Source organism: Mya arenaria, chromosome 12 (genome assembly GCF_026914265.1).
Source record: "Mya arenaria isolate MELC-2E11 chromosome 12, ASM2691426v1".
Classification (NCBI taxonomy): Eukaryota; Metazoa; Mollusca; class Bivalvia; order Myida; family Myidae; genus Mya; species Mya arenaria.
The window spans coordinates 33242898-33267888 of record NC_069133.1 but is presented as its reverse complement, the minus strand read 5'-3'; the positions used below and the strand labels follow the sequence as shown (position 1 = coordinate 33267888).

The 24991-nt window shown below is 34.2% G+C and overlaps 1 protein-coding gene across 7 annotated transcripts in view; it reads left to right on the top strand.

Moving 5' to 3' along the window:
- The window catches only part of LOC128210198 (nuclear hormone receptor HR96-like), a 164193-nt gene that overhangs the window by 63466 nt on the left and 75736 nt on the right, over window positions 1-24991 (top strand). For 4 of the 7 annotated variants that reach the window (XM_052914386.1, XM_052914383.1, XM_052914381.1 and 1 more), the window contains one exon: window positions 9482-9534. Coding sequence is in view for 5 of the 7 variants with exons in the window: in XM_052914383.1 (XP_052770343.1) it covers window positions 9482-9534 (53 nt within the window). In the remaining 2 variants the exon portion in view is untranslated. Of the gene's footprint in view, window positions 1-7511; window positions 7531-9481; window positions 9535-21976; window positions 22368-24991 lie in introns of those variants that run through there. The other 3 variants (XM_052914384.1, XM_052914385.1, XM_052914387.1) reach the window with 3 other exon arrangements.

Sequence of the window (24991 nt, the reverse complement as noted above, 5' to 3'; positions counted from 1 at the left end):
GAAGATCCCTATTGTTTTTGGGGTCACTAGGTCAAAGGTCAAGGTCGCGGCGACCCCCAATGTAAAAAACATTTCCGCTCAATATCTTGAGAATGGTTTGACCTAGGTTCACCAAACTTGGTAGGGAGGAAGTACAAATTTCATGTCCATCATTGATTATTTCTCACCTACGACCACACAATGGGGGAGACATGCGCTTTTTCAAAAAAGCAATCTCTAGTTTTAGTTAAGTTAGACATATAGTTACCAAACTTGGTATATAATAAGAGTTAATGAAGATGTTTCATGGTATTGAGTTTGGGGCCACTAGGGTCAAGGTCAAGATCACTGTTGCTTAAATAGAAATATGATTGGAACTGAATTTCTTTAATTGAAGTTAACATATTGCAACCAAACTTATATAGGAATAGTTTGTACAGACCTTTCATGTGATTGTTTTTGGGACCCAAGGTCATGGTCACTGTTACTAAAAATAGAAAATTGGTAAGTAATGAATAATATTAGTAGGATTAACATATCTGGACCAAACATGGTATAAAGCGCGAGTTTATAGAGACCTTTCAAGGAAATGCGTTTGTAGCTTCTAGGGTCAAGGTCACTGTTACTAAAAATATGTTATTGTTTGTTACTAAATAACTTAAGTAAGGGTTGACCTATTGTGACCAAACTTGTTTTTAGCCCGAATATTCGAAGAATAAGGAGAGCTATACTACTCACCCAAGCATCAGCGTTGGCGTCACCCCTTGGTTAAAGTTTTGCATGCAAGCACACATAGGTTTATATCTCAGCAACTACTTGAGGTATTGCATTGAGACTTTATACAATGGTACTCAAACATCCAACCTACTTAATTAACAAAGTTTGATAACTCTACTTTGCATTTAATGCCAATAATAGGCCTTTATTATTTGACTTAGAAATTGTGGTAAAGGTTTTGCGTGCAAGCACACATAGGTTAATATTTCAGCAACTACTTGAGGTATTGCATTGCGACTTGATACAATGGTACTTAACCATCCAACCTACTCAATTAACCAAGTTTGATAACCCACTTTGCATTTAATGCCAATAATAGGCCTTTATTATTTGACTTAGAAATTCTGGTTAAGGTTTTCCGTGCAAGCACACATAGGTTAATATCTCAGCAACTGCTTGAGGTATTGCATTGAGACTTTATAAAATGGTACTCAACCATCCAATCTACTTAAATAACCAAGTAAGATAACTCTAGTTTGCATTAAATTCAAATAATGGCCCCTTTTTTATTCAACATAGAAATTCTGGTTACGGTTTTGCATGTAACCACTTTTAAGTCAATGCTTCAGCAAATACATCATGTATTGCATTGAAACTTTACACACAGGCTCCCAACCATTTAACCTTGTTATTTAATCAAGTAAGATAACTCTAACTTTCATATTATATAATTTTTGCCCCTTTATTATGCGACTTAGAAATTCTGGTTAAGGTCTTGCATGTTAGCACACATAGAATAATATCTCAGCAACTACTTGATGTATTGCATTGAGACTTTATACAATGGTATTCAACCACCCAACCTAATTAAATAATCAAGTTAGATAACTGTGTTTTGCAAATAATGGCCCTTTATTATTACACTTAACAATTCTGGTTAAAATTTTGCATGTAACCACTTTTATGTTAATATCTCCGCACATCATGTATTGCATTGAAATCTAATCTAACAGTGATCCATGCATGTTTTGCCAAAACTTTTCAATCCTTACACTGAAAAGCGGCGGAATAGTCGAGCGCGCTGTCTCTGTGACAGCTCTTGTTTTTTTAAGAAGAGTTTATGGGGGACTTTTGGTTGCATTTGTGGCCCCTAGGGTAAAGGTTACTGTTTCTTAAAATAGGAAAAATCAGTTGAAACTGAATCTCACAACAAAGACTGAATTTCTCCAGTCAATCATTTTTATTGAAAACCTCATGCAGGTTTGCTGGCATTGCAGTGTTTCCTGTTTACTTTTAATTTAACCTTTTTTATTGCTTTTATGGCAGGCACATATAATGCTTCATTATTGTATTCATTTGTATAGTTGAGTGCACTGTCCTACAACAGCTCTTGTATCATATGTTGTTTTTAATTTTGTAAGGTTCATTTCTTGAGCTTAAAGAACAAAAATTTGCAATAGTTACTGTTAAAGAATTCAATTGAGTTTCTTGAACAATTCTAGAACATTACATAACCAGTTCTAGAACTCTTCTGAAAAAGTTCTTAAAAGTTTAATTCAGTGAATTGGTCATTAGTCATCAACTTTTAAGTATTTAATAAAATCAAAAGCAGCTCCTGAAATTTCACAGGGGAAGTCTATAGTTTTAAAAACTGTCTTGAAATAGAATGCTTCAAAAAAATATATTATTTGACTTGAATATCACCATAGTTCAACAGAACAACAATCATATGGAATTCTAAACAGAGTTTAGAACTTATAGACATGAACAAGTAGGTGTGACAGTTTTAAATCAAACTTGCCCTCATTACTATAAATAAAACTTTAATCAAATCAAAGCCTATCCTTTGTGAAATTTTCCTTTCATGAAATGATGTGGTTGCTTCCCTCATTTTTGTGGGGCAACTGAAATATTTTGTTTTTGGCTAGTCTGTTATTTAAAAGTAAAAAATAGAGGTAAAGTCATATCTCTGCAGATATCAAAACTAAAGAACCCTATGAAAAGATAAATGAAGCTTTGTCAATAACTTAATCAGTGACATTATAATGTAATCTATACCCATTAAAACGTACCATGTTTAAGTGTTTTGTTTTTGTTTTTGTTTATATTATATTAACTCCCATATCAAAATGTAAACAAGTAGGCGGAGCTTAATCATGCTATAAGTAGCATGCGGATAAATAGCACATGAATGCTAGTTATTGAATGCTGTCCATGACAACATGGTACAGAACAGTTAGGCCAGAGTTTTTTCGTTTTATGGGAATTTTTTCAAAAATTAGTGCCAGGAGGAGGGAATAAAAATAAGAAAAAGTTGTCAAAAAATGAGCGTCGAGAAAAAAGAATAAAAATAAGATGTATTTTTTTCGATTTTTTTTTCGAATTATTTTATACAATGCATGTTTTTAAGTTGTGCACACTTGTTTTGAACTCTATACTTCTGCCTTTTGTATAATAGTGTTGTGCCACAGCTGTTAGGGGGCATCGTCAGGTTTCAGAAAGAATGTGGCTCAAACATTTCAAGTTATTATGTCTCCCCCTCTCTGGGGGAGACATATTGTTTTTGCCCTGTCCGGTAGTCCGTCCGAACGTCACACTTCGTTTCCGATCGATAACTGGAAAACCGCATGACCTAGGATCACCAAACTTGGTAGGGAGGTTGGTCGTGAGGTGTAGAGGATCCCTATTGTTTTTGGGGTCACTAGGTCAAAGGTCAAGGTCGCGGCGACCCCCAATATAAAAAATATTTCTGCTCAAAATCTTGAGAACGGTTTGACCTAGGTTCACCAAACTTGGTAGGGAGGTTGGTCATGAGGTGTAGAAGATCCCTATTGTTTTTGGGGTCACTAGGTCAAAGGTCAAGGTCGCGGCGACCCCCAATGCAAAAAACATTTCCACTCAATATCTTGAGAATGGTTTGACCTAGGTTCACCAAACTTGGTAGGGAGGTTGGTCATGAGGTGTAGAGGATCCCTATTGTTTTTGGGGTCACTAGGTCAAAGGTCAAGGTCGAGGCGACCCCCAATATAAAAAACATTTCTGCTCAAAATCTTGAGAACGGTTTGACCTAGGTTCACCAAACTTGGTAGGGAGGTTGGTCATGAGGTGTAGAAGATCCCTATTGTTTTTGGGGTCACTAGGTCAAAGGTCAAGGTCGCGGCGACCCCCAATGTAAAAAACATTTCCGCTCAATATCTTGAGAATGGTTTGACCTAGGTTCACCAAACTTGGTAGGGAGGTTGATCATGAGGTTTAGAAAACTCCTATATTTTGGGGGGTCACAAGGTCAAAGGTCAACGTCGCTGTGACCTCTAATGTAAAAAAATATTTCCGTGCAATATCAGGAGAATGCTTTGATCTAGTTACATTTTATACCAGTTTGATTGATTGGAAGAACTGATAAGATATCATAGTATAGCCATGGACAGGATTCTGTGTTTATAAAAAAAAGTCTCCTTAAAGCTTCAACTGAATTTATTATGTCTCCCCAATTAATGGGGAGACATATTGTTTTTGCCCTGTCCGTCAGTACATCCGTCACACTTCGTTTCTGCTCAATAACTAAAGAACGCTTGCACTCAGGAACTTTATACTTGGTATGCTAGTTGGTCATGACTAGTAGATGACCCCTATTGATTTTGAGATCAATAGGTCAAAGGTCAAGGTCGCAGTAGATATTCACTATTTAATACAGGTGAATAAACCAAACTTCACTGTTGGTTTGTCTCCTGTCCATAATTACAAATTTCATGTCCATCTTTTTTTTTCTCAGATACGACCACACAATAGGGGAGACAAGCGCTTTTTCAAAAAAGTAATCTCTAGTTTTATTTGGTGAAATAAAATTACAACTTCTTCAAATATATTTGTAGTGTCTCAAATAAACCTAAGTGTCCATACTTTCAGAAAGTCTAAAATTTCTCAAGTTAAATACTATCTAAGTTATGTATTTCTTAACAGGAATAAATGCCAAAATGTTCCAAGTTTGTAGAAAATAAAATGACAGCCACAGCATAAGTGTTATTCATTTTAAATCTTTGTAAAATTATCAAACATTTAGCCAAAAATCCAAAGTTCTTAAAATAACTAAAAAAACTAAAAATGCGGCTTGTCTCAATGAAAACCTAAACAAGAATGCCACCATCCAGCAATTTCCATGGATTTGGCCATAAACTGGCTGAAAATTGGCCAGGTCATTGGGCCAGTGTGTCTAAACAGAGCAGCCAGTATTTGGCCAAGAAACGGCCAGAAAACAGCCAACTTTCTGTAGCAGAAACAGCGGCAGCTATATTGGATTTATATGAAAAACAAAGTTTAGTGGAAAAAATCCAGACTTCCTAACGCAGATTTAACATATAAATATAAACAATTCTCACTCAGGACATTAATATTTGCAAATAATTGGTAATCGATTAAATGATGCAACAATAGTTCTGTATTATAAAGGCAAAACAAGCTGTTATTTCACATAATGATTATTTAATCAATTCTGTATATATACATGTGCATGATTTTAATATGTGCTAGCTTCTACACTTTTGTAGTGTTTTTAATAGTCACTGAATCTTGCACTGGCAAAACCTTCAAAGACATCTGGCTCATTGTTTGTGTCTAAAATGTTGATTAATATCATTTTGGGTGTATATAATGAGATAAACAACACATCTGAGGAAATTTAATGTCTGATATACAAAAAAGAAACAAGGTATGTAACTCAAACTTACCTAATTTCACGGTCGAGTCCAGTTTTTTTTAAGTTTCTTAATCAACATACAAACAATCCATTTTAAAATAGGTGACATGAAAAGAGGTGTCAATGCCCTTTAAAATGGTATTCAATATGTTTATATAACTTTATTGTCTTTATACAAACAAGCAAAATCCAATGTCACATTCTCGTCTTTTTCTGTAGTCGGAATATGTACAGCAAATTCCAATTCTCAGTGTGTCGTTGTGTAAACAGGTCTACACACAGAAATATTTTAGTGATTTTATGCTTTGGTATAAAGAAAATACAATTCTGTTCCGATATCACAAAATGACAAAAGCCACAATTTTATGAACAACAGTATCAGTCTTCAAACTAAATCACTTTAAAATTTCATAAAAGGCGGCAATTTTCCTTACAAGCATTTAGATGATGATAATAAGCAAGTTTCAAGTTTTATTTTCATTATGGCATATAATATGAATGTGATATCACAAAACAATGAAACATATTTCAGTTAACATCATAAGCAAAAATACCCAAGCTTCCGCCATCTTACAAATTGTGCGCGATAATTTTTTGTTGTTGTGAAATTAGCGTTAGGTTAAATAACACTAAATTATTTTTGATCGGAGAATGAAGAAACCGGCGGCGAAAAGAATAAAAATAAAGTTAGGAATTTGAATCTTTTTCTTATTTGGGTTTTTCAATATTTAGGTACGGCGCTCCCGTAAAATGAAAAATAAAAAAGTCTGGCCTTACTTTACCCAGATCCGTCTATTACTGCTACGGGGGTATTAAAAATACTTATGTGCACTGTGAGGCAAGGCCGATAAATCTGGCTTGAAATAATGTTAAGTTATTCCCCTTGTTTGATATTGAAAATTTCTCAGAACTTGTATTGCGTAATTACTTGTTGAGCTCTTTTTAATTCAATATTATTATAGTGCGATAACAATGTAATAGAATAAAGATGCCATAAATGTTCCACATCATAAACATTGAATAATAATTGGCAATGGTGTTGCATCATATGTAGCATAGGCATCAATTGGCATCAGAAGCTTGTGTGTCTGGGCCTGATTTATAAAAACATCTAAATTAAGTCATTTCTAATAATGATAAATTGATTTTCTGAGTCAAATTAAAGAAGTGTATAAGTGTATTTATCATTAAAAGTATCTCAGATATCTATGTTAATGTATAAAATGACCATGGAAATACTGAAGAAAGGAAAATGACTTCAGTTCTGAAGTTTTTTAAGATGTTATTCGAATATCGGCCCTCATGAGGGTTGTACATTTGGTACTTAATGAAAGCCCCCATATAGTTATACTTGAGGTGCGTGTTGTATTACCAACCCTGGGTTGAACATTTGGAACTATGTATGCCCTAATATAATTGTGCGTTAGGTGCATATTGTATTACAAAGTCCTACTACCCTGGCAAACATATTTTTTATGCCCATTGTTAATCAATTGAGTAGAAAAAAGTCTGGACTGGAGCTGGGCTCGAATTTAAATGATGCAATTTGCAACAGTGACGCATTTAGCTGTCAATATGTTTATATTCTTGTCCCAAAGTGTGCCTGATCGTGGCCTGATCGTGGTGTTAGGTGTCCAAAAGTAGAAATTCATTATGAAAGCAGTGTTTTGCAATGAAGGGAGCCATTTGTTAACCTTTTACGGCCCTGGTGAGTGATGGCGAATGCTGGGATTGTCCTTTTAATATTCGAAATAAACAAGATAACTTTTCAATAACAAATTTGCGATTTGTCAACCAAAATTTCGTAATATGTGGCTAATGTCTGAGATAGTCCCACAAACTCCAAGCCTGACAATGATAAAAACCCGAACTAGGTCAAATAAAGTCTCAGGTGATTACGATATGAGTAAAAATCCAGCCATGGCTAGCCAAAACATTGATAAAGCCCAGTTTTGTAAATAGAATATGCCCATATTGTGCAGGTTTCATTTGAATGTGGACTAGTTTTTAGATTTTCTGGGATTTACGCAGTTTTCACGTGGATTCTTGCTTTTTCGTTGGGTTTTGTGTAGTTTTATGTGTCTGGAATTATATATATAGGTTTCAGTGAGATAAACACACACAGACAGTCATGTTTATGGGTAGGTAATTGCAAGAATGTCTGAAATTTTCAAGAGATTCACTAGATTCGTATAACATTTTCATGTCGCCTGCTGAGCATGGCAGAAACATACAGATTACTTTGTCCGGCATCGTCATGTAATCAACAAAGTGTAGATTCTTCAAACTTCGTATTACTTTCATTGGTCATCATGTCAGTTGATGACCGCTATTGATTTTGGGCTCAATAGGTCAAAGGGCAAATCATGGTGATCTTTAATCAATGCTTTATGACATTTGAAATGCCATTATTTGACAAAAATTTAAACTTGTTTGCAATCTTATTATTAAAGCATTTTTTTTTACAGTCAACCAAGGTTTTGCCAGTGATTACCAAACTTAGTGTTATTATCCCCGCCTATGAAATAGGGAGGGGGATATTGAAATGGCGTTGTCCGTCCGTCCTTCCGTCCATCCGTCCTTCCTTCCGTCCGTCCGTCCGTCCGTCCGTCACCTGCGTTTTCTCAGTAACTAGCCAGTAGAATTTCATGAAACTTAAAATAAATATGAACCACTATACTGGAATGATGCCCGTCCAAAAAACAATTTGATTGGTCAATTGTCCTTGGAGTTATTGCCCTTGATTTTTTGAAAAATGCACATTCACAGCCATTTCTCAGTCACTAGCTGGCAGAATTTCATGAAACTTAAAATAAATATGAATTACTATACTGGGATGATGCCTGTTCATTTTTTTTTTGGATTGGTCAATTGTACTTGGAGTTATTGCCCTTGATTTTTTGAAAAACTCTCACTTACAGCCATTTCTCAGTAACTAGATGGTAGAAATTCTTGAAACTTGAAATAAATATGAACCAACATACTGCGATGATGCCTGTATATTTATATTTAGGATTGTGTAATTTCTATATGAATTATTTGCCCTTGATTTATTAAAAGATCCATGTTTGCAGCCTTTTCTATGCAACTAGCTGGTAGAATTTCATGACACTTGGAATAAATAAGAACCAACATACTGTGATGATGCCTGTCTATTTTTCTTTTGGATTGGTCAATTTTCCTTAGAGTTATTGCCCTTGATTTATTAAAAAATCATTGTTTGCAGCCGTTTCTCAGTAACTAGTAGCTAGAATTTAATGAAACTTGAATGTTATATGAACCAACATCCTGCAATGAACTTCTTCGTTGAATTTCTACGGCTACATTTTTATCTCAACTATTGAGTACTATTTTGCAATGATTGATGTTTCTGAGTAAGCAGTTTCGGAAAAGACAGTTTTATTTAATCATCCCTCTGATTTATTTCGTTAAAAAATTTTATCATAAAGTTGTCCCGGTCGATATTTTATAATTTGGCTCGGAAAGGGATAAACCAATGTGCTTATCTTATTCTTTCTGAGATTTTTTTTAACCTTCAAGCACAAACAAGCCATCAAGCACAAAGAAGCCATCGTTGGCGGGGGATATCTTTTCACTGAAAATGCTTGTTGTTAAAGAGATAATATGTTATAATCAGCATTACACCATAGACACTACAGAGTTACAGCCCTTCAATTGCCAGTATAATCATGGCATAAGCAGGGATGTGCTTTGTCCGCAGATTCCCAGATTTCTGTCGATCTATATAACATGCCTCCAGGGACAAAAAAAAGAAAAGAAAAAATATTACAAAAAGAAAAGAAAAAAAGTAGAATTGTTTTTTAACAGTTTAAAAAATGTAACAGGTTGTTTTTGGTTGTTACTTTATTTGTTGTTTGTATTGACACTATGTGGCTGGGTGCTCCAACCCCTATGATCTCCATGGGGGGGGCCCTAAAGCCCAAATAAACCCACCAAAATAGATTCAGCCCTTGATCTACCTGTTAAATTGCATCCCTGTGAGAGTATTAGTCGATTTACAGTTTACAGTTTCTTATTTATTTACAGTTTCTTATTTATTATTTATTTACAGTTTCTTATTTCTACCTTCAGATCCCAGTATCCTTGACCTTGCCGATGAGAAACTTGACCTAGATGGCAGTGTGGTATGTATTGAATTACATTTACTTAGTGTCTTAGTGTTTAACTAGGAAGTGCAGGGGTTTAACTGGGCCACCACATGCAAGCGCACACACACACACGCGCGCACGCACGCACGCACGCACGCACACACACACACACACATTCTGACCCTTCTTTAAATGATTCTTAGAATTCAAAAGCTGAATGCCAGCAGGTTTAGAAGGGGGGATCTTACTATGTCACCTCACACATGCTCAAACTCTCCTCTTGTACCATTATTAATTATTTTCCTGAAGGAAATCATGGTAAAATACATGATAAGCCATGAAAGTCCTCTATAACATTGGCAAGTTATCTTGTGGGAAAATGCCTTTAATAACAAGATTTTAGATACTTGTAAAAAGTTTAATATAGAAGGTAGATTGTTTTCCACTGAAATATTTAATCATAAATTCTAGAAAGTTTATCATTTGGAATGACAGGTAACTCTCCAACCTGAATTGTTAAATGAAAATTAAGTGGTTACCTCCCTTATATAAATTGTTCAGTATGTAATTATGTGACTAGCATTTAAAAACTGGCTATTATAGCATTTCCTGCAAACATTTGGAAATATTAAATATGTCAAAATATGAACTTGTCTTCTGATAAAAGAAAAGGAAAGATATGATTATGTTAATGATCTAATAAGAAGAGAAGTGTTAGTTCAATATGAAGAAAAAACACCATAAAGTTATGATCATTAACAATAAATCGGGGTTTTTTATGAAAACAGATTTTATTTTGGACATTGGTTTGGATCATAATGCACTGACTGGGAATGATTTATTAATTTATTTTTTTTTTATATATATATTATGAGGGCCGAACGCAATAGTGTTGTAACTCTATTTTTTTCACAAAATGATGTTTTTGCTTTTTTTACATGCTTTAACAGTTTTCAATCTGTCATAAAAATATTTTTGAAAAAATATTGATTTTTAAGTACTTAAAATGAAAAGTTGTCCAAAAGTCATATCTTAATTTGACTATTTTCATTTATGCAACACTGTCGTAACTTGAGTTACATACAGTGTTGCACTGAAAACTATGCCAAGTTTGATTTAAAAAAATATGCAACACTGTAGTAACTCAATGAATTTCAATAAAATGATGTCATAATAATGATGCCATAGTGCTGTGATTTCACTTTTGTCAGAAAAGAAAACAACAACAGTAAACATATACATGTACATGTTAAAAATTATGAAATCCAAATAATTTTGAAGATTTATTTGCGCCACATCTGAAGATTACAGTAATTAGGTGTTTTTATTTGTTCTTTTTTTTTAAATACTTAAGAAATATTCCTTATCCTAGTTATGTATTGTAACTTGTGCTTGAAGAAGTTAAATGATTACCTTAATATTTGATATTCTGAGGCGATATAAGTTATTGCAGTAGCATCTTAAGTGAATTAAGTCTTATCCTAATAAAACTGACTTTTTCCATAACTTACTTATCAAACTTATAGGATATTTATGGTAGCATTTTGATAAATAAATGAGTCTTACTTACTTCTATACCATACTAGTTAAAATAGCTTACATTTTTAATGTGGTATTGAAAATCTAATATTTGTAGAAAAATAAAGACTTAAGGCAAAATATTGTGATTTGGATAAGAATTTGTTCCCTAATGTTGATAAGTCAAAATGGTTGGGAATCAAATAATGCTAATTCAAATACAGTTCTTGTCAGTTTTTTTGTAATCACTCTTTAGATTTCACATCATGTTCCAAGCAAAAGCTACTAGGCATCAAGGAAGCAAACAGTTTTGTAGCAGAGGGAGACCATGTGTAGCAAATTAGTGCGCATTAGTAACATCCTATACAAATCAACCAACAAACTGGAATGAGGAAACGATGGATGAAATTTTATTTAAGGGTGACAAACTTATAGCGATGTCAATTTGAAAAGGCCATATTGGTCAACAGATGACATTCCTGATGTTCTGGACTTCGTTAACATTAATGGAGTCATGGCTCAGGAAGTGTCAGATGTATCAGACATCAGCAGTGAAGAATGATGTTGTTTAGATGATGAGGACACAGACAGCTACATTTTTTCTAAATTAGGCAATGGCAGACTTAAATAACATTTCAGAATTCCTTCAAACATTTCATTTGAATACTTTAAGAGATGCTTCTAAAAATAATGTAAATGTTTGTAAAAGCTTGTACAATGATGATGTTGCAGTTTACATCATGAATAACAGCATTGATGGGCATGATATGATGGTGATGTTGAAAGTTATGATGTTGAAGGGAGTGGTATTGATAGTAATGACGTTGATGGGAATAATGTTGGTGGGGATGCTGTTGATGGGGTTGATGTCAATGATGTTGATGGGGGAGATGTTAATGGTTATAATGATGATGTGGTTGTTGGCAATGATGTTGATGGGGTTGATGTTAATGGTTATAATGATGATGTGATTGTTGGCAATGATGTTGATGGGGTTGATGTTAATGGTTATAATGATGATGTGGTTGTTGGCAATGATGTTGATGGGGGAGATGTTAATGGTTGTAATGATGATGTGGTTGTTGGCAATGATGTTGATGGGGTTGATGTTAATGGTAATAATGATGATGTGGTTGTTGGCAATGATGTTGATGGGGGAGATGTTAATGGTTATAATGCTGATGTGGTTGTTGGCAATGATGTTGATGGGGTTGATGTTAATGGTAATAATGATGATGTGGTTGTTGGCAATGATGTTGATGGGGGAGATGTTAATGGTTGTAATGATGATGTGGTTGTTGGCAATGATGTTGATGGGGTTGATGTTAATGGTAATAATGATGATGTGGTTGTTGGCAATGATGTTGATGGGGGAGATGTTAATGGTTATAATGCTGATGTGGTTGATGTCAATGCTGTTGATGGGGGGAGATGTAAATGGTTATGATGCGGATTTGGTTGGTGGGAATGCTGTTGATGGGGTTGATGGCAATGATGATGATGGGGTTGATGTTAATGGTTATAATGCTGATGTGGTTGGTTGCAATGCTGTTGATGTGGTTGATGTTAATGATTATGGTGCTGATTGGGGTGATGGCAATGATGCTGATGTTGATGATGATGGTGGTCTTATTGAGGAAGATGATGATATACCTTTGATTTATCTTGTTGACAAAGGGGAAATCACTAGCTTATGAAAGTCAAAGCCCAATTTAAAAACCAACCATTGTAATAAACATATTTATTAAGCTTGTGCATAAAGCAGATCATTCCAGATGCCCATCACTCCTCTTTCCTCCTACTCTCACATGACACTGCAGTTTCAAAGTCCAGGGTAGCCTTCGCAAATAAGACTAAAGATTGTTACTTTGGGCGTTAATTAATTTTGACATGTGTTATATTCATTGATTTAATAAACAAACATTCAGCACATGGCTTGAGCCCTGAATAGCAGAGCAATTAGCTTTTTTATCATCGTAAATTTCGACGAATCTGACTTCGCCGTTGTCAAGGCGACTTAGTCGCTCCAGTTGCCTTGAATGAAGCATTCTTGAATAATAAGGCTTTGCGTATAAAAAAATTAATGCGTTACGCGTTTAATTGGCATGTTTTTTTTAATCACATAAGGAAAAAAACGAAGCCCGGTCGGGCTAGTTCCTGTGGAAAATCGGTAGCCCCAGCTGAAATTTGTTAGCCTCAGGCTATCGGGCTACCGCGAATTTCAAACACTGTTGTTAAATTTGAGATACAGGATGAACAAATCTTGTTGTGAAAATTAAATACTTGAGTGATTAAATGTTCGAAAGTAATACAGACATGTTGTATTATGTTCTGATTTATGCTTCATTGTTTTAAGAGAGCCTGACTCTTTCCCATTATTTAGGTGTAAAGTTAGACTTCTATTCAACTCGAATAATGAGCATTTTCAAACATGATGCACTATGGGTTGTAATAATAATTATCATAATTATATAAAAGTTGTCCATTAGAGTTTAGTTATTAACCATATTTCTCATTGATAATGACAAAAATAAAAAGTGCAACAGTGTTGCATTAATATATTTTCTCAAATTGAAATAATATCAGGTGGAAAACTGTTGTAAGTCAAGTTACGATAGTGTTGCATAAATATATACTTTAATGAAATCTGACTTTTGAGATGGAAAACTGTAGTAAGTCAAATTTTCATCAAATTCATCTTTTGTGTTCAATGTTTGAAGATAATATATTTTTTGGTTTAAAACTATTATACAGTACAAAATTGTTATGTTCAAATACTTTAAATATATCCAACAAAATGTCATATAAATTAAGAAGTTTTTTTCCTTCTCCTGAACAATTTTGAAAAATGTAGTTACGACAGTATTGCCCTCGATTTGTATATATATCAAATATTACTAACATTTCTGCAATTTGGTATTTTGTTAGGTATTATTAACTTATGCATCTTTACCTAAATTTTATAAGCAAGTCCTTGACACAAAACATCTTCAGGTATTTAGTTTAAAATTTGTCATTCTGTGAATATAATCAACACACAGTTTAATTGATACTTTGGCAGATATAGCTGTTTTTAGAGAAAGAAAAACAATGGCCGAGTTAAACCAAAAGATGTCAAAATATGGTAAAAGTAGCTCCCTTGACCAGTCCTCGGCATTCGAAGGTTGAGTACTGGGAAAATGGTGTATTCCGTGTTGATTAAAACAAGGAAGATTGTATCCGGTGTTTCGATGCTTTACATCGAGTGTGTTAAAGAACCAAGAGGTCTCTTCACAAAGAGATTAAGGGCATCACACCCAGACCTCTTGTCGCTAACTCTTCAAGTCTTCTAATATCAGGATTTTACTGGGAATTGCAGTCAATTTTTTTTCATGTCACTTATAATCGCACAATGCAGTTGAATAGGCACAAGCAGACCTTGATAAACTCAACAAACGAAACGTACAAAAAATGAAAAGAAATGGAAAACATTGAATTAGAATTGAGACTTTCTGCATGTAACTGGATCCGGGGCTTTTCTACAATGCGTGACACTTCTTTTGCTGCACAGAATATAATAGGGCGCTTATTTTGCTTTTGTGCAGGAGTTACTTTTAACTGTTTAAATTAAGTCCATGTAAGCAGACATGTCTTAAAGTGTCTTAAATGGGTTAATTAACTTGTTCAAGTTCATGGTTCGCAATATTCCTATATTGTTTGCAAATATATATGCACGTCAATTTGTTAAACGAAGCATAATCGCAATGTCATTTTACGACAAATAGTTTGTCAATTTGTTCTGGCTAAACAGTGGCTTCGAACAGTCTTTTAAATCATAGAAGAGTTTCATTGAGCCATTCTTACAAGCATAATTAAAATCTACAAATTGAATTGTTGATTAAAGTGAAACCAAAACAAACTGTATATGTATGGGTGCTTTCCTGGGGTATGTTAGGCTGTATATGTATGGGTGCTTTCCTGGGGTATGTTAGGCTGTATATGTATGGGTGCTTTCCTGGGGTATGTTAGGCTGTATATGTATGGGTGCTTTCCTGGGGTATGTTAGGCTGTATATGTATGGGTGCTTTCCTGGGGTATGTTAGGCTGTATATGTATGGGTGCTTTCCTGGGGTATGTTAGGCTGTATATGTATGGGTGCTTTCCTGGGGTATGTTAGGCTGTATATGTATGGGTGCTTTCCTGGGGTATGTTAGGCTGTATATGTATGGGTGCTTTCCTGGGGTATGTTAGGCTGTATATGTATGGGTGCTTTCCTGGGGTATGTTAGGCTGTATATGTATGGGTGCTTTCCTGGGGTATGTTAGGCTGTATATGTATGGGTGCTTTCCTGGGGTTTGTTAGGCTGCTTTTTCAGTAGTTATTTCCACAAGATGTGGAAAAGTATAGGCCAACGGAAATCGTTTGTAAGATATGTGAAGTAAGTCGACAGACCATATATATATAGATGTTGCTCTTGATATGAAATTCACTTGATAAATTGGAGTGATTCAATGCTTCAAAACCTTGACACCCTAAGTTTATTTGCAAATAGTTGTAAATTTTCCACAACTGAGAGATAACTGATGCAAACTTGTGCTCAGTTGCTAAATTCCAGTTTTCATATTTTCCGTTGGCTCAATGCACTGTCTGCAGTGCACTGTCTGCAATGCGTGTCTGCAATGCGTGTTGTCAGACACTTCATCAGCACACTTTTTCTGCGTTAGTTTTCTGCTTGTCACAGATTTTTAATCGTCCCAATTATTCAATCAACGCGAGTGACACAATGAATGATGTCATCCGTTTTCCGAAAACACTTCCCATCAAAAGTGGAAAAAAGCTATGATGCTGTATTAGGGCTGTCACCATGTCACACACTATGGTGCTTAGGGAGATGTCATGCCCAGCAATTTCTAAGTTTACGTTATTAATTTTTAAAACTAAATTTCATCTTGAAATGTTTCCTTATCCAACGTGTAGGCACTTCCTTTTATTTTGTCATTCTCTTATTGACTCTTCAACTGTCCTGACATCCAACTTCCTGGCAGAATGTGATAATTACAAATGTCAGGAACTTTTTTACAGCGTTAAAATGATGTATCTTTACAATCATGTTGGCTGTAACGTCATGTGTCAAACCAACATGAGATTGTCATTTCCGGAAAGTTCCGCGTTTTTTCCAAGAAAAGGCTTGAAAATAAGAATTTCACTAAAAGTACTAACAACCGGTAACAATTTGTTGCTTTAAAGTGTAAGATGCCCTATTTAGAGATGAAGAACAAAAACTTTTCCTCAGTCTACGAAATCTCAGTTTTGCAGAAACTGTGCATCTTCGTGACAGTTTAATTATCACAAACAAAACAAACAAAAGAAAAATCAGTCTTTGAAGCCCCAATCCTCAAATGTTGGCTAGTAAAGTTTATTGTTGCTTCAGTGGCTGAAACAGTTGCTCAAATGTAAGTGAAGTTATATGTAGCCTTAAATTGGTTTAAAGAAGTAACTCATATAATCTTGAAGCTGCCTGAATGGTTTACAGGTAAATAACCAAATGTTGGCCAGTGGAGTCCAATGTGGCCTGAATGGTTTACAGGTAAATACCCAAATGTTGGCCAGTGGAGTCCAATGTGGCCTGAATGGCTTACAGGTAAATACCCAAATGTTTGCCAGTGGAGTCCAATGTGGCCTGAATGGTTTACATGATTCAAGTTACTCAAATGTTGGCCAGTGGAGTCCAATGTGGCTTGAATGGTTTACATATAGTTACTCAAATGTTGGCCAGTGGAGTCCAATGTGGCCTGAATGGTTTACATGATTCAAGTTACTCAAATGTTGGCCAGTGGAGTCCAATATGGCCTGAATGGTTTACATATAGTTACTCAAATGTTGGCCAGTGGAGTCCAATGTGGCCTGAATGGTTTACATGATTCAAGTTACTCAAATGTTGGCCAGTGGAGTCCAATATGGCCTGAATGGTTTACATATAGTTACTCAAATGTTGGCCAGTGTGATCCAATGTGGCCTGAATGGTTTACATATAGTTACTCAAATGTTGGCCAGTGTGATCCAATGTGGCCTGAATGGTTTACATATAGTTACTCAAATGTTGGCCAGTGTGATCCAATGTGGCCTGTTGCCATTGTTGTATAATGCATTATAAGTTTAGGTAATAATTTAGTAAAACTGATCAATTAGACCTTAAATTAACATCAGAAGGACCACATAATGGTTTTATACTAGTTGTTTTCTGATATTTGCAAACGTTTTGTCCAAAACGATGGCATTCAGTGATAAGGGAGATCATGTTGAACCCATACATTCAAAGCTTTTGTTTGGTCTGAAAGATCTGATCGACTTTTTGCAATGACTATTATGGAAAACAATGCTTCATACAAGGTTGATAGTTTTATCTTTGAAAAACAGATTTAATTAACAAGCTGATGTTCTGGCTTTTCAATTGTGTTGGAGTATTTTTTGTGAGGATCTATTTATGGTAGATATATATTATTTTTTTCGTAATATGTGCAAGAAATTTAAACTTTCAGGCGTTAGGTGTAACAGTATGACAAAAGTACATTGTAAAAATATATTAACTCAGTCATGATTGTAAAAGAATTTGTTGAAATAAAGTTCATGTATTTTTCATTCGAGGGTCAATGGAGTGTAAATTTTTGATGATTTACGCCTTCAATGAACTTGTATCAATGTTCAAAGGATCTACTGTCATGAATTGGATGAAACATTACTCCTTTAATTTCTGTTTAAGGCACGAAATAAGGTTTTAAGGTGACACTTAATTGTAATGTTACCTCCTTCTATGTGAAGAAATATTTGTGAAGATTAAACAAAGGTTATTTTTTGGTGCAAATTCGACCCTCGAGTGATATAACGTTGTCAGGTGCCTTTGAATGGAAGCTAAAGTTCATGAATGCAACGTGTTATTACATGTGAATGGCACCGCCCCCTTTTAAAACTAGGGTGTAATTTAGCGTAAGAGTATGCAAATTGAGTAGTAAAATGAATGAATTGAAGGAAATGCAAGTTAGAAGTGCAAACTTCAAGGTTCATTGTTTTTTGAAGAAAATATTTACGTCAATTGTGGCTTGGTGTCAGCATCGTTGCTAAATGTAATGTGGCCGCCCGTGTCTTTTAGAAAATACTTGTGAATTGTTATTGATATATTCAGTTAAAACATGGTTGTTTAATATCAACAGCATTTAACATTGCGCTTACTTTAAGCAAATTAACAGAATGTGAATGGGAACCTATTTCGGCCTGGTCAAATGTGAGAGGTTATGTTTGTCAGAGGTGTCAAAGTAATCCATTTGATTTAATGCAACCAATTTATGCTATAACTTATGACGAAATATAATGCCTTTATTTGTATTACATCAAACAGAATAGTTGAATAACAACCAGCATGGTGTTGAATGAAATCTTATCCCTGAGGATTGAAATCATTTTTAGAGTTATGGCCCTAGGTTGACTGCCAGGGCTTTGCAATCATGCCCGAGACTGTTCTTGTTTGAGTTTCATATTTTTGTCTGCTGTTGCATTTGTATGGTAATTTTGATCACATATTAATGTGACTCATAGAGACTATATAAAATTGAGTTATAAACTCTGAAGTTTAATATATACACTATATTATGGGCACATATGTATATCATAGAGCAGTTTTGCATTTACAGTATATATATACCTCGAAACCTGAGACTCTAATATTACAATTAGTTCCCGTCTGAAAAATGAAAACGACTTTTGTCCGTAAAAATAAAAAATTGTGTGGTTATAAGGTTACATCTTGTCCCAAAACAGGTTACGAGTAAACATAGTTTTTTAAGTGTTTTTTAATTTAATAAGGTTTTATGTAAGAACGTTTTAATATTGTCATTAGGGAATGGTGTTAAAATAATCTTCTAAGTGTACAGCTTTAAAGGTTTTTAAACTAGATATTAAAACACACAATAAAAAAAACAAAAAAACATGTGTAGGGTCGGGACCAGGAACCAGGTGTACTTTTATAGGCCAATGAGTACAGTGCAACAGATGTAAGTGTATGAAAAAAAATAGTCAAATGTATAGAAACTTTCTGAACTTTATTTTGAGTTTGAATCACTTGATGATCGGAGGTTCCAATAATAAACAAGGTGGCTTTATTCACAAATGTAGAATTTCAGAAAAATTATTTGCATTGCATTGAATAGAATTTGAATAAGTCAATATTTGTATACTGTAGAAACGTATAATTGAATCAGCAGGGGAAAAAAAATTAAGAATAGCGCCTATCTAGTCTTTTCTCATTGACAATTTATTTTGTCTGCATAATTATCAGCATAATATTATCTTTGTGATGATCAAACCTTATGAAAAGCGTGCTGTGAGAACCATACAACTGTATATGAATTTTGATATTTTTAATTTTGAAAGGAACGGTTTAATGTAAACATTGCTCGATTTAAATCATGAACAGTTAGGTTCTGTACCCATGTTGAACATATTTCCCTCAATAAAATTATGAAAATTTCAGGAAAATTATAAGATTTTTACATGTCATCATTTTTAATCTTGCATTCCTTGAAATGATAGAGCTGAGCTTACCAAATATTTTATACATAAGGAAAGAAATTGTAAAACAAATAATATATACGAGTTATAATTTTCAATGTTCTTTATTAGTGCCTTGTAATAAATTTAGGGGGAGTTGGGGGAGCCTTTTTGTGGGAATGATAAGTCTGTTTCCAGGATGCAGCTTATTTCTGGGCTGAGGGGCTGCCATTTTGTTTACAAAAAAAATCAACCTCAATGAGTGAATTAGCAATACATACATGTACGTTCTGAGTGACTCAAAACCATTATTGTTTACAGCTGCATGGTTTAAAATTATGATAACAGGAGATTAGGATGATTTTACATTAAAAGAATGTATGTATATTTCTGAACATGAACAAACAATACAGAAAGAAGTTCACTCTGCTGGATGGAAAGAGACCTTTAAGAGATCAGTCTAAAATGTTATCATTTTTCAGCTGTTTATAAGGCTGTCTGAAATCACCTTCAATGGCTTCCTGAGAAATTCACAAAAAGGAACTGAATAAAATTAAGATATTCATTGGTCATTTTAAACTTTTACTTGAAATCCAATTGATCATTGTTAAATTAGTCAATTGTAATAAAAGTGTATTCAGGATAAGAGCTCTTTAGATTTCTGATTGTTTAAAAGTTGAAGATTTTTTTTCTTCCATGAACGATTTTTTCAGAAAAGTTAAGACAAATTTTAAGGAGTAAAACACTAAAAATAGTATACACATTGTTTTTGGTGAAACATGGCTCAGTGCTTTGTTTTCCTAATCCTTGCTGTTAATCAATGAGACCTACTTAACAAAAAACGTTGTTGTTATTCAGGGCATTTAATAGTGCTGACAAATAAGCTGATGATAAAGAAATAGAGGGGTACTGCTGACCAATTGCTGACCATATAGATATGACATTTTTAGGCACCAGTCAATTGTAACCACGCCCCCCCCCCCCCCCCCCCCCCCCCCCCCCCCCCCCCCCCCCCCCCCCCCAGGTCCGGGGGTATACCGGGGATAGCCGGGGAAATGGGCCGTGTTTTTACCTTTCAGGTGGCCCCGCAGTGCCGGGTGAATGCGGTGGTTTTGTCTTTGCTTTAAATATAGCGAGGAATGGGCCTTACCTAGAGTCCCTGGGGTGCGGGGGCATTTGGCAGGGATTTTACCAGCAGATCATCCTCGCAGGGTGGGGATATTAGCTGGGGTTGGCTGGACCGAAAGTCAAAGTCCCCGCTATTCCCTGGACCTGGGGGTGCTGTGGTTACAATTGACTGGTGCATTACTTGTGGAATGGAAGTAATATGAAGAGTTATTTTATGTTTTATTAGGTATACAGTCTATTTAAGTTTGTTAAATATTGAACACTAGTCTTTACGTTGTTGTACCCTGACGGCCAAGTATTTTCTTGTTTCTTGCTTCTTGTTTTCTTTAAACTATAATGCATTGCCTAGAATTAAAACAGTTTTATTTTTCCATTCTACTCAGATAAGATGTCATCCTCTTTGAACTATTTATATTAAGGTTTTCCACTGACTTGATATCATGTTATATTGATGCTGAAGATATGTTCATCAGGACTTAGTTTTAATAAACAGTTCGTTATTATGCGTATGAACATTATTATATTTATCAATTCCCCCATTTGTAAACCTTTTCATGAACATAATCATGAACTTAGATATAAACCTATAATACTGAATGGTTAATATTCATGAAAACTGAGATTATATTCTTGAACAGACTCCAACAGTTCATTAACAGAATCATCTGTTTCACATTCACCAGGTGTCAGAAGTGACCTCTGCTTCTAAAAATACACAATCTTGTTTGTTTTAGAAATGTTTCTTCAAGATAATAAAAAAACATATACAGTAACCTTAGATTATTGGGACAAATTTAGGATTGAAAAATTGATAAATTTTACCAGGTTTGTTGTTTCAAATCTTAGTTATCTGACTTGGCTATCAGCTGAATGTGTGTATTTGCTAAACCTAATCTCCCGTCTTATTGATAATGCTGTAACATTATGTAAACATGCCTTTAAAACTTCATGTATATTGTAAAACTGTAACTTAACTTGATTTGGTACATTGTACATTTCAAATAGATCGCCAAGTCAGGTCATTGTGTAAATAAACCAAGTTTATTGTGGCTTATGTTTGAAATAGTGGATACATGTTTGTTGACAATGTTCTCCATAGTTTAAATAAAATTCTTGTTGGGGCATTAAATAGTGGAGTTTATAACTAATTGACCAAATTATAACTACTTATTCTGTGCATTTTTTTCGAAACAAGATGTCTAAAAAAAACACATTTAAAACTTAATTACTATTATACTATAGCTTAGACTTAAAGAAGAATGTTTGTGACAGTATAGTAAATAAACGTCCTGTTCCCTGCCGGTTAATAATGTCACTAGTCATGCATTGTTAACTGCGGTATAGTTTCATATTGTGTGTATACATTGATCGTGGATAACCTAGCGTGTCAATTCTATCTATTTGCGCGAGAAACATAGTGTTTTAAGTATGCCATTTTTTCACCACTATAATTTATTACACACTTAGCCCATTTATGATCGGTGATAAGATATACATTTGGGATTTTGTAAATAGCTGGATATATAAAATTATTCGAGGTATTGGATGTATTTAACAAGACATATTTTCATGGATTAAACATGTTTTATGCATAATAGTGGTTTATAAGCATTGACGAGTGGCAAATGAATTAAAAGTGAGATTATTCTGAGGATAACTTATCATTTATGTCAAACGGCTTGTCATACCATTATACATCGGAGGTAAGTATAAATAGCGCATAAGCGCATCATATATCTTGTCCAGGTTTTTATAATGTATTAAATTTGTGGGTTTTTATAACGTGTTAGGATTTGTAAGTAAAATTCAAAATAATGTATGACATTGACTCGAAGTAAAAATATAGAAAAGCAATTGTGATGTATATAATGTAATGTTATTTGAATGTGTTGCCGGGAGCCCTTAATAAATTAAAATACTAAGTTTGTGCATCATAGCATTGTGTCATTATTGCTTTATTTGGTAATCTGAATTGCTTAATTCCCCAACAAAGGGTGATTGATTGTCACTTAAAGCCTTGAAAAAGCTCATAACAACTATTCAAATGGCTTAAAAAATACTGTTATACAATAAATTGTTGACAATTATTTTCAGGTAATTGAACTTTTTTGGCCATTTTAGAGTTAATTTCATATAATAAAAGTTTATCGTTTAGAATTGAAAGGCAACTGATGTCATTTATTGTTTTTGTTAAGTGGGTTATTTTGTTGTTATGGCATGTCACACTCTGGCTGGTAAAGAGACATTTGCCCCAACACTAAGGAAGTAACAATCCCTATAATTTGTTGACCATAATATACACCAAGGCCAAAAATTGAACGTGCAGAGAAGCGAGTGCGCTCAGCAAACGCACTTAAACTAACATGATCTTAACATGAGAGAAATGTGAAACATTTTTTTTTTCAAACAATTTTAAAGTAATCTTTATACAATAAGTCTGAATATGATTATTATGTGCCATTCTGGTTTATTGAATATTACTGTCAAATGCAGGCATAAAATTACTTCATAATTGTATTTATTTGTTTAAATTTAAAGTACCTACTTCAATGTATAGAAAATGGCTTGGATTTCAGCAAATTATCTATATAGTTAAATGGCAAACAGGCCAGTTTTTGTCAGTTTTATAATTTATAAAAACATGAAACACTCAGCTGAATATCAAATGAATTTCGAGTTATCAATGTTTTTGGCTGCATTTGACGTCTTTAATTTACATAATGATAAAGAATGTAATTATCTTATGACAAAATAAATGCAATGCATACAATTTAAAAAAAAAAATAAGAGTTATGCAGATATGCTTAAAATTAGCTAATGCATGAAGAATTTTTTTAATGAAAGTAATACATGAACAAAAGAATAATTTAATCGATGCATAGATGCGCTAAGGGTCTTTTTACTAGGTTACATTTTAGGAGCCTTAGAAACAGAGTGAGGGTAAAATGGCTGTATAAAGCACTTCAAACTGTTATGCCTTGCTGTTGAGAAACAGTGAGGGTTGGCTTTATAAAGCACTTCAAACTGTTATGCCTTGCTGTTGAGCTGGTTCTTTTTAAGTGACGTTGTTGTGGTATTTGCCATGGAACTAGAGGTCTCGGGTTCAAATGAAGCCCAAAACTTAAATGTTTTTTCGGCACAGCATAAAAAATGATGAGTCCTCTGCTGGTATGGTATGGTTACAACTGTGATAGAACAACACATCCGTAAACAACATGTTATTCAAGCATTTTGACCAGTGACTGCTAACAGTGACCTTGACCTATCACACATGTGAGTGTGACCTTGACTTATCATACAAATTGGCTGCTAAATTCGACCTTGAAATATCACATAAATTGACTGCTAAATGTGACCCTGATTTATCGCACATATTGACTGATGATGTGACCTTGACTTATCACCACCGGCTAACGTCTTTCAAGCAGCCATAAATAGAGAGGTTGCCAAATGATGTGTACGTATATTAAAGCTACACATATGTGTAAACAAGTTTATAAGTTGTTTGTGTTTTGCTGATACTCGCATTAATAAATTTTACTTGTGGATAAATAACAAAGCTATTTACTTGTAGTGCACGCTGATTATTGGACGTTGTTCTTGACAACATGGTACAATTTAACAGCAACATTTGAAATTATACACTCGTGTAAATGGTTTTGGGTGCCGTAACTAACACTTACCACCATCTTTAGTGAACCCAAAACACTATATGTTACGCTCTGTGATATTGAGTACCATGGACATATGGCTAGGAAAATCTTGTAATTATGAATGATAATTGTGGCAGTTTCACTGGTGCCAAATCATGGGACCTCTTGAAATGACTTCCCAATGAAATTACGTTATAATTTTTTTTTCTATATCGAGTAACAAAACACATTTATGATTCACTGTTACATGCATTTTCGTTGGAAAAACAGTTTTCTAAAACCCTACCTCATCAATATTTATGAAAACTAAATTTTGCCAGTCAATCTTTTCACTGTACTTATGTAATGTAAACAAAATTAAAATCTGTGGTTGCCATTATCCAGGTTTATCACAGGAGAATAACATTCAGACAACAAACCTTCATGAAGACTCCATATGTAGCCGTACTGTAAATTAAGATGTTTTTATAAAATATAAAAAATGTAATATCGGTCACCTTTCCCTATCACGGCAGGATGGTCATTAATGTTTTAAGTACTAAATCAGGTCTTGGACGTTTTGCATGAAACACATGTATCTGTTAAATTATTACATGTTAAAAAATACATGTTATATGATAAGTGAAGTTATCATAATCGATTCCTAACAACAACAGTGTTCATGCAACACTTAA